Source organism: Anguilla rostrata, chromosome 4 (genome assembly GCF_018555375.3).
Source record: "Anguilla rostrata isolate EN2019 chromosome 4, ASM1855537v3, whole genome shotgun sequence".
In the NCBI taxonomy this organism is placed as follows: Eukaryota; Metazoa; Chordata; class Actinopteri; order Anguilliformes; family Anguillidae; genus Anguilla; species Anguilla rostrata.
The window spans coordinates 53,865,856-53,878,862 of NC_057936.1; the positions used below are offsets into that span (position 1 = coordinate 53,865,856).

The 13,007-nt window shown below is 43.9% G+C and overlaps 1 protein-coding gene across 1 annotated transcript in view; it reads right to left on the reverse strand.

The window, feature by feature from the left end:
- LOC135254151 (polycystin-1-like protein 1) overlaps positions 1–13,007 on the reverse strand; it is a 29,137-nt gene that overhangs the window by 3,803 nt on the left and 12,327 nt on the right. Inside the window, exons 20-52 of the mRNA XM_064334129.1 lie at positions 12,782–12,859; positions 12,352–12,494; positions 12,016–12,136; positions 11,780–11,903; positions 11,502–11,694; positions 11,211–11,267; positions 10,799–11,017; positions 10,183–10,475; positions 9,731–9,934; positions 9,473–9,613; positions 9,210–9,310; positions 8,896–9,088; positions 8,533–8,616; positions 8,205–8,412; positions 7,483–7,589; positions 7,045–7,261; positions 6,666–6,839; positions 5,896–6,015; positions 5,619–5,688; positions 5,432–5,526; positions 5,120–5,309; positions 4,602–4,740; positions 4,002–4,086; positions 3,549–3,734; positions 3,208–3,326; positions 2,967–3,077; positions 2,679–2,802; positions 2,367–2,450; positions 1,655–1,833; positions 1,224–1,458; positions 867–971; positions 592–732; positions 167–301 (exon numbers count right to left, since the gene is read on the reverse strand). Of these exons, the coding sequence (XP_064190199.1) occupies positions 167–301; positions 592–732; positions 867–971; positions 1,224–1,458; positions 1,655–1,833; positions 2,367–2,450; positions 2,679–2,802; positions 2,967–3,077; positions 3,208–3,326; positions 3,549–3,734; positions 4,002–4,086; positions 4,602–4,740; positions 5,120–5,309; positions 5,432–5,526; positions 5,619–5,688; positions 5,896–6,015; positions 6,666–6,839; positions 7,045–7,261; positions 7,483–7,589; positions 8,205–8,412; positions 8,533–8,616; positions 8,896–9,088; positions 9,210–9,310; positions 9,473–9,613; positions 9,731–9,934; positions 10,183–10,475; positions 10,799–11,017; positions 11,211–11,267; positions 11,502–11,694; positions 11,780–11,903; positions 12,016–12,136; positions 12,352–12,494; positions 12,782–12,859 (4,775 nt within the window). The remainder of the gene's footprint in view (positions 1–166; positions 302–591; positions 733–866; positions 972–1,223; positions 1,459–1,654; positions 1,834–2,366; positions 2,451–2,678; positions 2,803–2,966; positions 3,078–3,207; positions 3,327–3,548; positions 3,735–4,001; positions 4,087–4,601; positions 4,741–5,119; positions 5,310–5,431; positions 5,527–5,618; positions 5,689–5,895; positions 6,016–6,665; positions 6,840–7,044; positions 7,262–7,482; positions 7,590–8,204; positions 8,413–8,532; positions 8,617–8,895; positions 9,089–9,209; positions 9,311–9,472; positions 9,614–9,730; positions 9,935–10,182; positions 10,476–10,798; positions 11,018–11,210; positions 11,268–11,501; positions 11,695–11,779; positions 11,904–12,015; positions 12,137–12,351; positions 12,495–12,781; positions 12,860–13,007) is intronic.

A 13,007-nucleotide genomic window follows, 5' to 3' on the forward strand; every position in this document is an offset into this window, starting at 1 on the left:
ATTATTGTAGTACAAATGCTGGTAAATACTGTAATCAACCAGAGAACACACTTCCACATACCATACATTTCTAAACATTATAATGGTAACTGATTCATCCAGTTTGTGCCTGTAACTGTTTTAGAGATACATGTATCAGACTCAATAAAGGGTATGTCCTTCATACCAGGGGCCACAGCAGCTTTCTGAAGGACAGCTTCAGCAGTGTCACAGAAGGAGCCATAGTTCTGTTCGTCTGAAGCAGGAAAATGCATCTCAGCAGGAGCAGGAAGAGCATCAAACCATGGAGGCAACGGGTGAGCTGGATGCACAAAAGAGCCAGGAACACCAGGAGCAAAATGACAAGTCCACTGGACCTCAACATCACAAACTTTAAAAATGACAGAAAACCTGTACTGCCAATTCCTGTATGATTCATAAAACAATCAACAGCGAACATTTTCCACTGTATTTCTATTATAAAAAACCATAGCATCCTGGTAGAACTCTGTGAAGAATTAAAAATTTAGTACTTTTTTAAATTCACAATAATGACAGCAGCTATGTAGGCAAAAGCCTTGCATCTCTAACCCATCTGACACCTCATCTAACCTGTTCCCAAGAGGAAAGGAAACCAAGATCCACAAATGACTTGAAGTTCTCTCTCTGCCAGAGGTCAATTATCTCCACAGCCAGAATGAAGTGGTTCACATAGCAGATGTAGTACAAAAGGCTAATGATGATAATGGTGACCTAGGAAAAAAGCACATTCATTGATTCAAATTAAAATAATGTACAATTTCCAAGAAATGCTCACTGGAAGGTGAATATAAGTAGAAACAGAATAAAAGCAGAAAGTATTAATTCAGTGAGGTGGTAATATTTACCTCCAGCCAGTTCCGTATGTCCCGCCAGTATGCTAACAGTCCCTTCTGGCTCATAGTAAATATTTGTAGGTAGAGATGAAGCAGTATGAGCAGCAGGAAGAGGAGCTTTGGAACAGAAACGGGAGAGAAAAGGCCCGGTGAAAAATCATCCCTGCTCACTGCCAGGATTGATAAAGCACTGAAAAGCATCCCATCACCTGTGAAGTTGCACAGCAAGTGTCTTCCTCTAGTAAGGAATGGCGGCTGACATCACATGCTTGTCTACACTCACCCAACTCAACAGCCGAGGTCACAGAAATGAGTGCTGAAAGATGATTGGGTATTCCAAATTCGGGGGGAAAAGGCATGTGCTCTCACCTCGCAAGCCATGATGGCGTAATGGAGGGGGCCGGCAGTCTGGTAGACCCTTATGGACTCAATGAAAGTAGAGGGCAGCAGGCCCCCTGCGCTGGGCTGCTCAGTCAGCAGGGAGACGCTAGTGAAGAGGCTGGTGGGGGGGTTGTAGAGGGTGAACTGGACCATCACCGCCTGGGTGTACCTGTCCAGCCAGCCTCTATCCCACAGCTCCTGGAGCCGGACTGAGGCTTCAGCCCTGATAATGCAAGTAAAAGTGTTTGGGTTTGTGTTCATGGAAAGTAAAGACGCAACATAATTTAAGGCCGATTATCTCTTTAAGCTAGCTAATTCTAAATCTGGTTCTGAAATGCTCATTTTTTGGTTTTTATGTGCACACTACAAAACAAGAGCTCATAACACATAATGTCAGACTTAATAAGGACATCTCAGACCTGGTTGGTCCTAGGCTGACCCGAGTCCCCGCCCCCTCATAACAGGCAATGTGTCCGCAGTGGCGATGGCTGCCTGAGAGGGCTGGGTCAGTCGAAGGCTCTGGCTGTTCCAAGACTCTCTCCCCTGGGCTGTGAGCAGGGAGGCATTCAGGAACCAGGCCTTTGGAGGATCTGGGAACCTTGGGACAGAGTGTCTGTTGCTTATGATTCTTAGGCCAGTCTGCAGAGGGCCTAGATGGTGTAGCCTACTGCACAAAGGCTTATGTGGTAACAGGCACCATGTTGAAGATCATTCATTAAAAAACCCAAGCACTAGACTGTAATTATCTGTCTTAATTGTCTTAATGGTTTGAGCTGGACTAGACGTGATTTTGGAGAGTGTGGCTCTGTTTAGTGTGTCTGTTTAGTGTGTAATCAGCATCCTTTCAAGCAACCTCTGGCATTGTCATGAACACTCAAATCCATTTTAACTGGCTCACTGGAGCGAAAAGATCATAATTATAATTGCAATTGTGGTGCTGTCTTGTACACTGAGACAACTGCTACTGAGAGGATGTGATACGTTTAAAAGTGCAACTAGGGTGCCATCTACTGTTCATATTTGTCTATTACAATTTTGCTTTTTAGTTTAAATTTTCCAGGAAACAAGTCAGTTTGAACAGGTACTGAGATATTTTTCCTTTACCATCTTCATTGTATCAAGAATGCTTACCTTGCAGACTATTTTCTTTTCCACCTCCATCTTTTTTAAAGTTGGTTCTCCAATCAGAATGCATGTGCCTTGGACAGCACCTGCCTGTACATGTAAATTAATCATCATGCACACCCAAACACACTTACACACAAATCCACATTGTGATGGACAATAAAACTTTGTTTTGAGAAAATTTGACAGGTATGACACAAATTCAGATTTATTAAAATAATATATATATATAAAATAACAATGAAAAAATGCAATATAACAATGAAACATGCAATAGCTTTTCAACAGACATGAAGGAACATGAACCTTGATGTGCACCTTGGTATTAGTAGAGGCCTTATTGTACCAAGTGTCCCAGTAAAGTCCCTCCAGTAGAGCAGTTAAAGACCAGTTCCACCAGTCGTTGTGGGTTTTTATGGCATGAAAGATACTGCGTGGGTTCCTGGAAACAATCCAACAGAAAACGCAATATTGTTGCTTGGGTAATCAAACATAAGCAATAGAAAATCATTTTGGTGACCTCAAGACTGCAACATTAAACTTGAAATGATGCTATTATAGATCAAACAGCGTATGAGAATCAGTGCAATTAATCTGGTCGCTTACTTGGTAAATTCAGCTCTGACAGCTTGATTCAGCTGGTACTGACTCTCCGAGGATTTTCCATAGGTGATAAACAGGAGAAGAGACAACATGAAAGTATACAATATGGCCTCCCTGTAGAAATAGAGAAGGGTTTGGTTTGAATTGGAATCTCTCGTATGTGTGGATAAATTCACTATCCTGTGAATAGAGATGCAGGAATGATTGTCACACAGGGAATCTGCACTGAACCCTGGATGGTGACCTGAGAATTTTGCGAATGAGCAGCTCCTTCTTCATCCGGTCTCGAGTGTCCTTCAGGTCTGCTGGGGTTGGTGGGCGGGTAAGGCGCAGGTGACGGGCTCTCTGACGGGCTGCTAACACCTGCCAATCAAAAATGGGGCCATCATCATGTGGATCAAGGAATCTTATTTTAAAGAATAGGCAATCAGAAATGGAATAGATAGGTATGTGCACATGAATAGAAATTCTGCCTGTGTTTCAGAAATATAACCACAGTGTGTCCATGGAAATGTGTCGTACAGCACTATTTTTTCATTTAGTTCATAGTGTTGGAGGTCCTGAGGGGACAGTTTATAGTCTTACCCTGTCAAAGTGTGTGTATTGGTTCTGAGGGTGCTGGTGGAGGCTGAGCGGGTAGATTTCTGACAGATGGCCTCCATTGTGGCTCCAGTGCTCCTGCAGTCCTCCCGCAGGTTCAGTTTCATCAGAGCAACAGAAGTCACATCGGTCTTTGTACCACAAGGATACTGCAGTCGCAATGATGAGTATCTGAGTGAAAACAATCAGACTTCAGAAATCAGTTAATAGTTTTGAAAACAACAGTTAAACAGGGATTAAAAAAAAAATATTAGAATTTTTTTTATTTTTTATATTTAACATATAACATATCATACATAAATCACAAATATTTCTTGCCTCACAAATCTACACTGGGATATTTAAAGAAATGAAGCAGGAGAAAATACCCATAAAAAATCAAGGCAGAGCATTTGCTACTACTTTTCACATCCAAAATGCAAAGATCTGACCATTTACCAGGGCTGGCTGGACGACAAAGACACAGCAGAGCATGGAGAAGAACAGAGAGTGGATCCACAGCAGACTCTTTGTGGGGCTGAATCTGCCGGACAAGACACAGCAAGATCTGATAATGCATCTACACAGTGCATCTGACAAAGAAGGTGACAGTGGCAAGGACAAACTGGCATAGTTGTAGAAGGGCATACAGGAAGAAACCTTTGGAGGAACCAGATTCCTCCGGCCAGCTCAGGGTGTGTGCTCATAGGAACAAACATGGTCAAAATTCAGACTGTCACGACTTCACGACTGGCTGCACAAGTTCCAAAAAGAGACAACAAAGACCAACAAGAAGGTAATAAATAATTTTTGACAAACATTTCAGATAGAATCCTATAAATACTTCTTTGTCATTGGCCATGAGAGGTCAATTTTCATAGATTTAATGCAGGTAATAATTTTCTACTGCCCCTTTATTATGATATTCGCAAGAGCAAAATTTACAGAGCAACTGTTACAGCATGTCCAAGTGGTGTCTCGTCTGAAACAACGGATAAGGTGAACATCTCAGACTTCCCTGCACACAGTAAGGTAAAGGTAAAGAGCTGGGGACACTACCTTAGTCCCAAGCCTCCTGTGATCACAATGCAGACGAGGGTCAGTGACGAACACAGGGCCCACGTAACATGGCGACACCAAGAGGGCAGCACAACTCTACCGCTTCTATGTTCCCTTTGGCCCAACACACAGCTGTGCTCTGGAGAAACATGGAGAGGAAAGAAGAGAAGACAGAACAGTTTTAAAAAGGTAATGGGTTTTTCAGCACCAGTTACTACTACTCAAATGCCTTCGTAGCATGTGGGCAGTTTGTTTATTTCATTTTATTGGCTTTTTATTTCCAAAGATAATGTGTTTGGCCCATCTGTTTTATCATAATGTCACTCACTTTAATGGAATTCAGTAAATGACTTTCTCAGTGATTTATTGCTACAGTTATCAGTTATGTTCTGCCAATTTAGTCAGGGAAAGGGAAGGTAATTAGCCCTTAGCCCATTACACCAAGAGCTCCTCATTGCTCTTCCCAGATTGAGGTTGCAACATGCTGGTGGAGGACCGCTCCTTGTGTATTCAGATACCTGCAGTGCAGCCGGACTGCAGGTTGTGCTGGCTCTGTTTGCAGTCCTTATCCATGGGTTTGCTGTTGCTGCTGCCATCCTCAAAGCCACCGGAGCTGTTCCATGCAGTAGCCTGGCCTTGCTTCTCCATGTGGAGCTCTCTGTAGCGCATGGATGCCTGGCTAGGGGAACGCCGTTCTGCCACTCCTCTCTGGGGGAACCCACAGTGTTTGATTTGGGACTGAACACCATCCTAACAACGGCTATGTAAATGGCCGTAAACAGCTTTCAGTTAAATAGACTCTTAAAAATTTCATTCACAAAGAAAGGAACCTTGCATTGCATTCTCCATTTCTCCTGCGTACACTCCTGAAGGCTGTGACAGGACTCCAAAATGCTGCCATCAACCAGCAGAGCATCACGATGAGCTGGGCAGAGCACAAATGAGTCACCAGATGGCCCTGAGCTGTGGAGAGCTATAATATTCACCTTTCACACAAAAATCATATCAATCACTCACCTTCCACAGAGTATATTTCAGGGATTCTAGTCTTGTACTGCTGTCTAGAACAATACTTATTGCTGGATGCCTGTAATTTGAAGGAAAAGCAAACACAAAGAAAGGACATTTTCATTTTATCTGATTTCCAATGCCAAAGTAACCATCAACTACTGCTGTGGCAAATGGAAGAAAATAAGCAGCTTTTTGCCGCTGATGTCATTCATAAGTCATGCTGGTGACAGGGCGAGAGGACGGGCGAATCGAGTGGTGTGAAAGTGCTGCGTGACACTCTGACCTTGCAGAGACGGAACAGCAGGGACACCAGACCCCCAACCGGCAGCACCGCCAGCGTGCTGAGGATCCCAGTCGCCAAGGAGACGGTGGAGACGTCAATGAGGCCCAGCTCCGCGGTGTACTGCCAACATCATGTGAGAAACGACACAGCAGACCAAGACCATTAAGAACACCACACACACACCTTTTAGTCTAGCATTCAGTAGTGCTGAAAGGTCACATGGTTACTGACCAAAGATGCTTTAAAGCAATATAGGGTACAATTTGACCTTGGTGACACACTTTTGATAAACAATATATTTTAATGGGGAAAACACTACACAATGTACATCAAGGTCAATAAGCTGACGAACCACATACATGTGAGTAGGAGTATGTGTGAAGATATTTGATCCTGTTGCTTTAAAATAACTCACTACAGATATATTAACAGTGATGACATCCTTCAAAAATACTCTATTTCCTAACGTATTATCATGACAACACAAAAGGAACCCCATTATTCAAAGGTTAATGGGATTTTTCTCATATTATGGGTGAATACTTTCACAAAATATGCTTCTGAAGTTTATGAATATATTGACTTTAGAGATGACCCCATAAAAATCAAAATGCAAATTGCTGGAGCAGGAAGTCCCAGAGAGCAAGGCCCAAGAAAGGTGAAATCAATTTGAGAGGTGGCGGCGCTCCAACTGCCTGTAGTGTAACTGGAGACGAGTCGGAACTGAGGTGTTGGTATCCGAGCTGGCGCACTCTCTCTTCCTCACTCACCTGGTCGTTCTGCAGGGAGACGAGCGCGGCGTTCGCGCACATGTACCCCTCCAGCAGCAGCAGGCACACGCTCAGGCGCTGGACGCGGGTGAACCTGCTGTGGGAGGGGCGGCTGTAGACCGACGCCCATGAGTGGAAGTCCTCCAGGTACTCAGTCAGCTTCAAGTGCAGTAACTGCTCAAAATACACACATTCAGAGAGAGAGAGAGAGAGAGAGAGAGAGGGAGGGAGAGGGAGAGGGAGAGGGAGAGAGAGATTCCATTATGAGTCCACCATGGTTAATTTTGTGCATCCAATTAAAGTAAAACTAAGTAAAACTGCATAACAGTAAAACTAGACACATTATGTGCTCACATCATATCAGAGTGGGCGGGGCTACCTTCGTGAACCCCAATCCTTGAGTTAGAGGGGTCAGCTCCCTTTCCACTCTCCCGTCACCTTCATCCACGGCCAGCCAGCACTCCCCCAGAAAGAACCAGCTGCCCCCCCTCGTCAGGTCCCTCACCACCACGTGGCTGAGGTACCAGCTGGGTGAGGGGCCGCCGTTAGTGTGCCAGAGGTGGAGCTTCCATATGGGGCCAAGATTGTCTGGGGTGCTAAGGAACACGCTGGCGTCACTTACAGTGGACACTTCAACACCACACTGCCAACTGTCACACGGTTCAACCCGATCCAAAAGGCTACAGCGAATGAGGTGCTGTTAATGCCTTCCCCGTGAATAAAAAATGTAATCAAATTCAGTTGTATATTCAGGGAGTTTTGAAGGGCTTATGGAGTTTTATATAGTTACTGCAGGACTGGACTATAGACGTGGTACCTCAGGATGAAAGTGTGCCTGGAGTTCCTCTCAAAGAGAAGCTGGTCCGAGAAGTTGAGCTCCCTTGTCTGTGAGGCTCCTCCTTCACCATGCAGGACAATGTGTACCTGTGAAGGCACACACCACAAATCACCCACCCTTTATAGGAAGCAGAGCATACTTCATTAAGGACATTTTATGAGCATGACTGAGGTCCTTAGAGAGCATCAACATGCAGGACAATTCAGTTCAATTCAATTTTATTTGCATAGAGCTTTTCACTGGCACTATTGCACAGATGCTTCACAGGAAAGGAAAAAAAGGAACATTTGGCAAAAACCAAGCCTGAAAACAAAACGTGAGGCAAAAAAAAAACTCCTCAATGGGAAGAGAAACGCTAAAATGATGGTGAGAAAAAACCTCCCAATGGGAAGATATCTTGGGAGGAGGGGGAGCACATCCTCCGCTGGCTAGCCCATAGCAGTAGTAAAGATAAAATAAAATTAATGACTTGCAATTATAGCAGTTGCTTCAAGGAGACAACATTGAGCAGTGATGTGGCCCAGTAGATACTCAAAATCACTACCCCACATGAAACCACAGCACGGTAAAGCATAGCAGTGCTGCTACAGTTCACTGTATGAGACAGCTGGTACATACACACTGGCATTCACTCAATTGGACTTTGCGTGTGTTTGACAGCGTGTGACACGGCTTGGCAGGAGCGCTGCGTGCTCTCGTACCTTGGCCGTCATGGTGGGTCTGGAGCGGAGTCCCGTATCGATGGTGACAGCGTACAGCTGCCTGTCCGATGGGCTGTTGTCCTCTAGCAGAACAGAACCCGCCATCTTGTCCCTCTGGATATCAGCCCACTTGCATGCTATCATTACGAGGAAGTAGACTGCCAGGGAAATTGCTATAACACTGCAGAGCATCGGGTTATCGAAGAAGCTGCAAGATAAGGGTATATCACATCACTGCAAGAGTCTCACATTACAACGCAGTATTGATTAAATTACAGAAAAGTAATGCTTTAGGCCTATGTGGGGAGGATATTGGATTTTTACTTACCCAGTAAACTGAGACACATCGGTAAATTCATGATGGCTTTGTATTTCCTGATAAGCCACTGTAAATGTTGCCAGATGGTTACAACTGAAAGAATAAAATACTGTATATATTTCTGAAGCAGGCAATAGTAACATGATACCATTACAGTATTTATTAATCAAATGTATAATCTACTGTCTTTAAGTGAACACCATTTGACATATGACATAAGATGGATGAACTTCATAACTGTAATAACTGACCCTCACAGGACAGAACTAAAGTTGTATTAACTTAATTTCACACAATTTGAGTGGCATTTATGGTGCAAATATCAGCTTTGTGAGGGTGACAACATTTTTAGACAGCGTGCCCCATCTATACCTGCAGTTGACTTTATCAGAGGACATCCCCTCCAGAGGGGTACATCCATCAGTTTTCCACTCCCTCCCATCCCAGGATAAACACTGTGTGGACTCAATCCTCAGGGTGTAGTTTACAGCATTAGATATATACTTATTCCAGGGACTTCTGCTGTAGTCTGCATTAAAGAGGGCCAAGTAACCAGTGCCTGCATCTGTTCAACACACAGTTAAAACAAACTGAAACAAATTGCTGCAATGTTTAGTAATACAGAATTATCACATTTAAAAAAAAGTATCACAGGACTGGGATGGGAGACAGAATTAAAGACACACCATTCAGGGAAGAGGGAGGCAGGAAGATGTGGACTGTGTTTCCTTCCCAGCCATAAACCCTCTGAGTGTTGTACAAGCTGGGGGTGGGCCTCTCAAACATTCTGTGCAAACAGCAGGAGAAATATAAGCACAAATTACACCATGACACAGCTGTTGTGTAATACCAGCGTGAGTATGCTGTGAAGAAATTAAATTACTTAATAAGAAAATTGGACAATTTGATCTGATGTTCTGTGGCAGCCACCAGGGAAGTCTTCACACACCTGAAAAGGAGCATTATGGGAAAGGTCCGCCTGGTCGGCCGGGTGAACTCTATGGTGATCTGCAGCGCCTCCCGCAGGTTCTCTGGTGTCACGTTGAACTGATGAATGTTCATGTGACTGCGCAGCAGCGAGAAGCAGTTGCTCTCCTGCGGCAGTGAGAGAAACTTCAGCATTCGTTTCCCAACTCATCATTTGCACTCAACAACAAAAAATCCTTACTGTTATTTCCCACTGGGCTCCTGATGCCAGGAGCCCTACCCAAACCGTACATTTCTGTCCCTTTTCTGGAACTCGATGTTGACGGGTGCAGAAAGAGAACGCGCTCTGATCTCTCTCCTGGTGGTGCAGTTGTACAGCTTCAGATCTGCTACGTCACCCTTAATCTGAGAAATAAAAAGAGTCATCATGCTCACCTCATAGGCCTTACGCTTGCGGAAGACTGAACTGTCACTGAGGACAGTTCTTAAAATCAGGAGTTTTTATACTCTATACCAGGAGCCACAGCTGCTAGCATTGAATTGACCAATAAAAGCAGCTGATTACACAGTTATGCCAGTTCATCTGGTTTCTTGGTTACTGATTTTCAGATGAAAATACAACCTAGCAGACCTCTAGCAGGCTCTCCAGGAGAAGTTTTGGGGACCCCATCTGCAATAGGCAGGGCTTAGTCTATTGCTCATTAGCTATGTTTTCAGGATATGGGCCACTACATTACCATGTTCTTCTCTATGCAGGACCTCACCTGAGCCGGTGCATTGCCCCGGAAGTATGGGTTCTGTTTAAAAAACATCAGCTGGCTGACAACGCAGGAGTTTCGGGGGTTGGTACTGTGGGTTGTACCACTCCACCCATTAATATGCAAACCCAACACATGAGGGAGGTAGAACGTGCAGGAGCCCATGCTGTTAGCGATGTTCTGGAAGCTGCTGTATTGGCTGGTCTTGAGCTCCATCAGGCTGGTGCTCACATTGTGCTCAGAGACCTTGTTGAAGAGCACATACTTCTACAAGCCAGAGAAAAGAACATAAAAGGGTTTTCATTAAACCAAGCACATACGATACTATATATTCAATGTAATAAAATCTCTTGCCAGTTCAGGACTCCCTTCAGTAGTTTCAATGATTAAAAAATGAGAAATGCATCAGGCAAAGTTTACGACCATCAGTATTTCATGATAAAAAAATGATAATTTTTTTTGTAAAGCTAGAAAAACATGTTTTTGTTTTTTTATTTTAATCTGAGGAGGTCTGTGAAATTGGCTGAGCTCTGGTGATGGAACAGTGTGTGCTTGTACTGCCGGCTGTGTGGGCTGCGTGTAGCGCTCACCAGCAGCAGGTGGGCAGTGGTGCGGATGCTGTCAGATATCAGCTGGACTCCCCCCGCGGGGGAGCTCAGCTGGGCCTCTAGCACATGGGACAGCAGAGACACCAGCGCATTTATCATCCGCTCATCCATGATGTAGGTGAGCGGCATGCTGGGTGCACCGAAGCGGGCTGACATATCCTGAATGCGTCGGGTCACCAGCCTGGCGCTTAGGAACGACACCTTCCATGCAGACAATACAGAAATCACATGGCCGTAATGCTGAGTGACAACCTTGATTTGGAAAAGAAACCTGCTTTCCTGTAAACATGCTAACCAAATGGATGATGTACCAATAGGGCAAAAACAGAGCTGTCCACACTCAACATGAATACAATTTTATAAACTCTTTCAGTTTGGAAGCAGATACACTTACCTGCTCAGTGACACTCATAAGCTCCTTAAGCATGTCAATATTATCAACCAGTGTTCCCTAAAAGACAATAAAGATTGTGGGGGAAAAAAATCCTGCTTAGCCAAATAAGAACAAACAATGTTTCCACTTTCAAATGATTCCATTTAAATGTTCAATATTTGTACAAAGATTTCCTAACACAATGCACAAAGAGCAGCAAGTGCTTGCTAGATCACGTAAATGAAAACTTACATCAGAGGGACTTCAAGTGGAAATAGTTTAATAGGTTTTGGATGACTGTGTTGCTGTTACCTCGTCCTTTATAGTGAGGTCACATGCTGCAGAGATGAGGGCACTCCTTGTGTCGGTCTGCAGCTCTGTGGAGGCAGTGGACTCCTGACTCAGCCGATTTAGCACGCTGGTCAGCAGGAGGATGTAGTTGCGAATCTCGACATAGCTGCCCATCTGCACGAGTTTGGTGAGGTTCCTCAAACCATGCACGTAGCTAAAAACACCAGCAGATGGAGGTTAAAAATCCCTGTTGTGCTAACAGCAAAAAGACTAGCAGTGGTGGATGTGTGGTGCCTTACAGTTCTATCTCAGCATTGTGGACAGATGGTGCGTTCCTCTGGAAAATCGGCAGCACTTTCACACTAACAGGGCATGGTTTGGTTCCACTTCCAAATCTGTTCCGTATTTCAGTGTATACTGTAACTGACATAAGTACAAGGCATGGTTATTAACTTTTAATTGGAAGTTGTAAAATCCAAATGCTACTTAATGAATTGAAACCCTTATCTCCTACAATAATTTTCCAGTTATTTACCTTTATAGTCATCATCTGGGTCTCCAGATGGAAGGTTGAAGTAGTACTGGAAATCTCGGCCTTGGTAAAGGATCTTCCTTGGGGTGTTGCCTATGCTGAAGCTGTACTCATAAAGGAGGTCCTAATGGATAGGGGATTGTGGGATTGGCAGACAGAAGGAAAAGGAGTGAAACATACTTAAGTGCCCTGTGATCTATCACAAAAGAATATGCTGTCTACATATAGCAACATGACTGAGTATTGTCAGGACATTACTTTAAGAACAAAAATATTTAACTTATGTGTCCTATCATACTCTGATACATACTGATGAAGTGTCTGTAAGAATATATTTACCTCTTTCCCAGAGGTGCAGAATATGCTGAAATCTGTGTGGATCTCATAGCCTTTACTAGGCTGTACTTGACAGATCATTCCCTGAGGAATCTCATTGGTGGAGAAGAACAGCTGGGTCTTCCCCAGGAGGGCCTGTTCTGAGTCTGCTGTCAATGATAAAAGAACACAGCAAGAGACACACATAGCACAGGTCTAAATGCCAATGCCCTTCTACGCCTTTCAGTAAAACTGCTCTAACCAGGTATAATACATGCCCCAGGTCATGCTGAAAAACGACAAGGACTTTTCTCTCATAGTTCTTCCTTTACTTGACAATAAATATGACAACTGTAAAAATGACAATCTGCTTAGAAATGACTTGAAGAATAATCTCTTTAGGCCACAACCCCTGAGTGCCCCAGAAAGTGACCCGCTGCCTGTTTTGACTTACCTGCAGACACTTCCAGCATATAAAGGCTCTTTGCCTTCAACACGAAGGGTTTAAATGTGACGGCAGGGGAGGATATGCCTGAATGGAATTGAAACAAAAGAGAATGGATACAAAACCATAACAAGAATTCATGTACTGTAAAACAACTATGGTTGTGGAAACAACTGATCACACACTGCATAGCTGCGAATGAATAACAAAAATAGCAAGCCATGCAGCATAATAA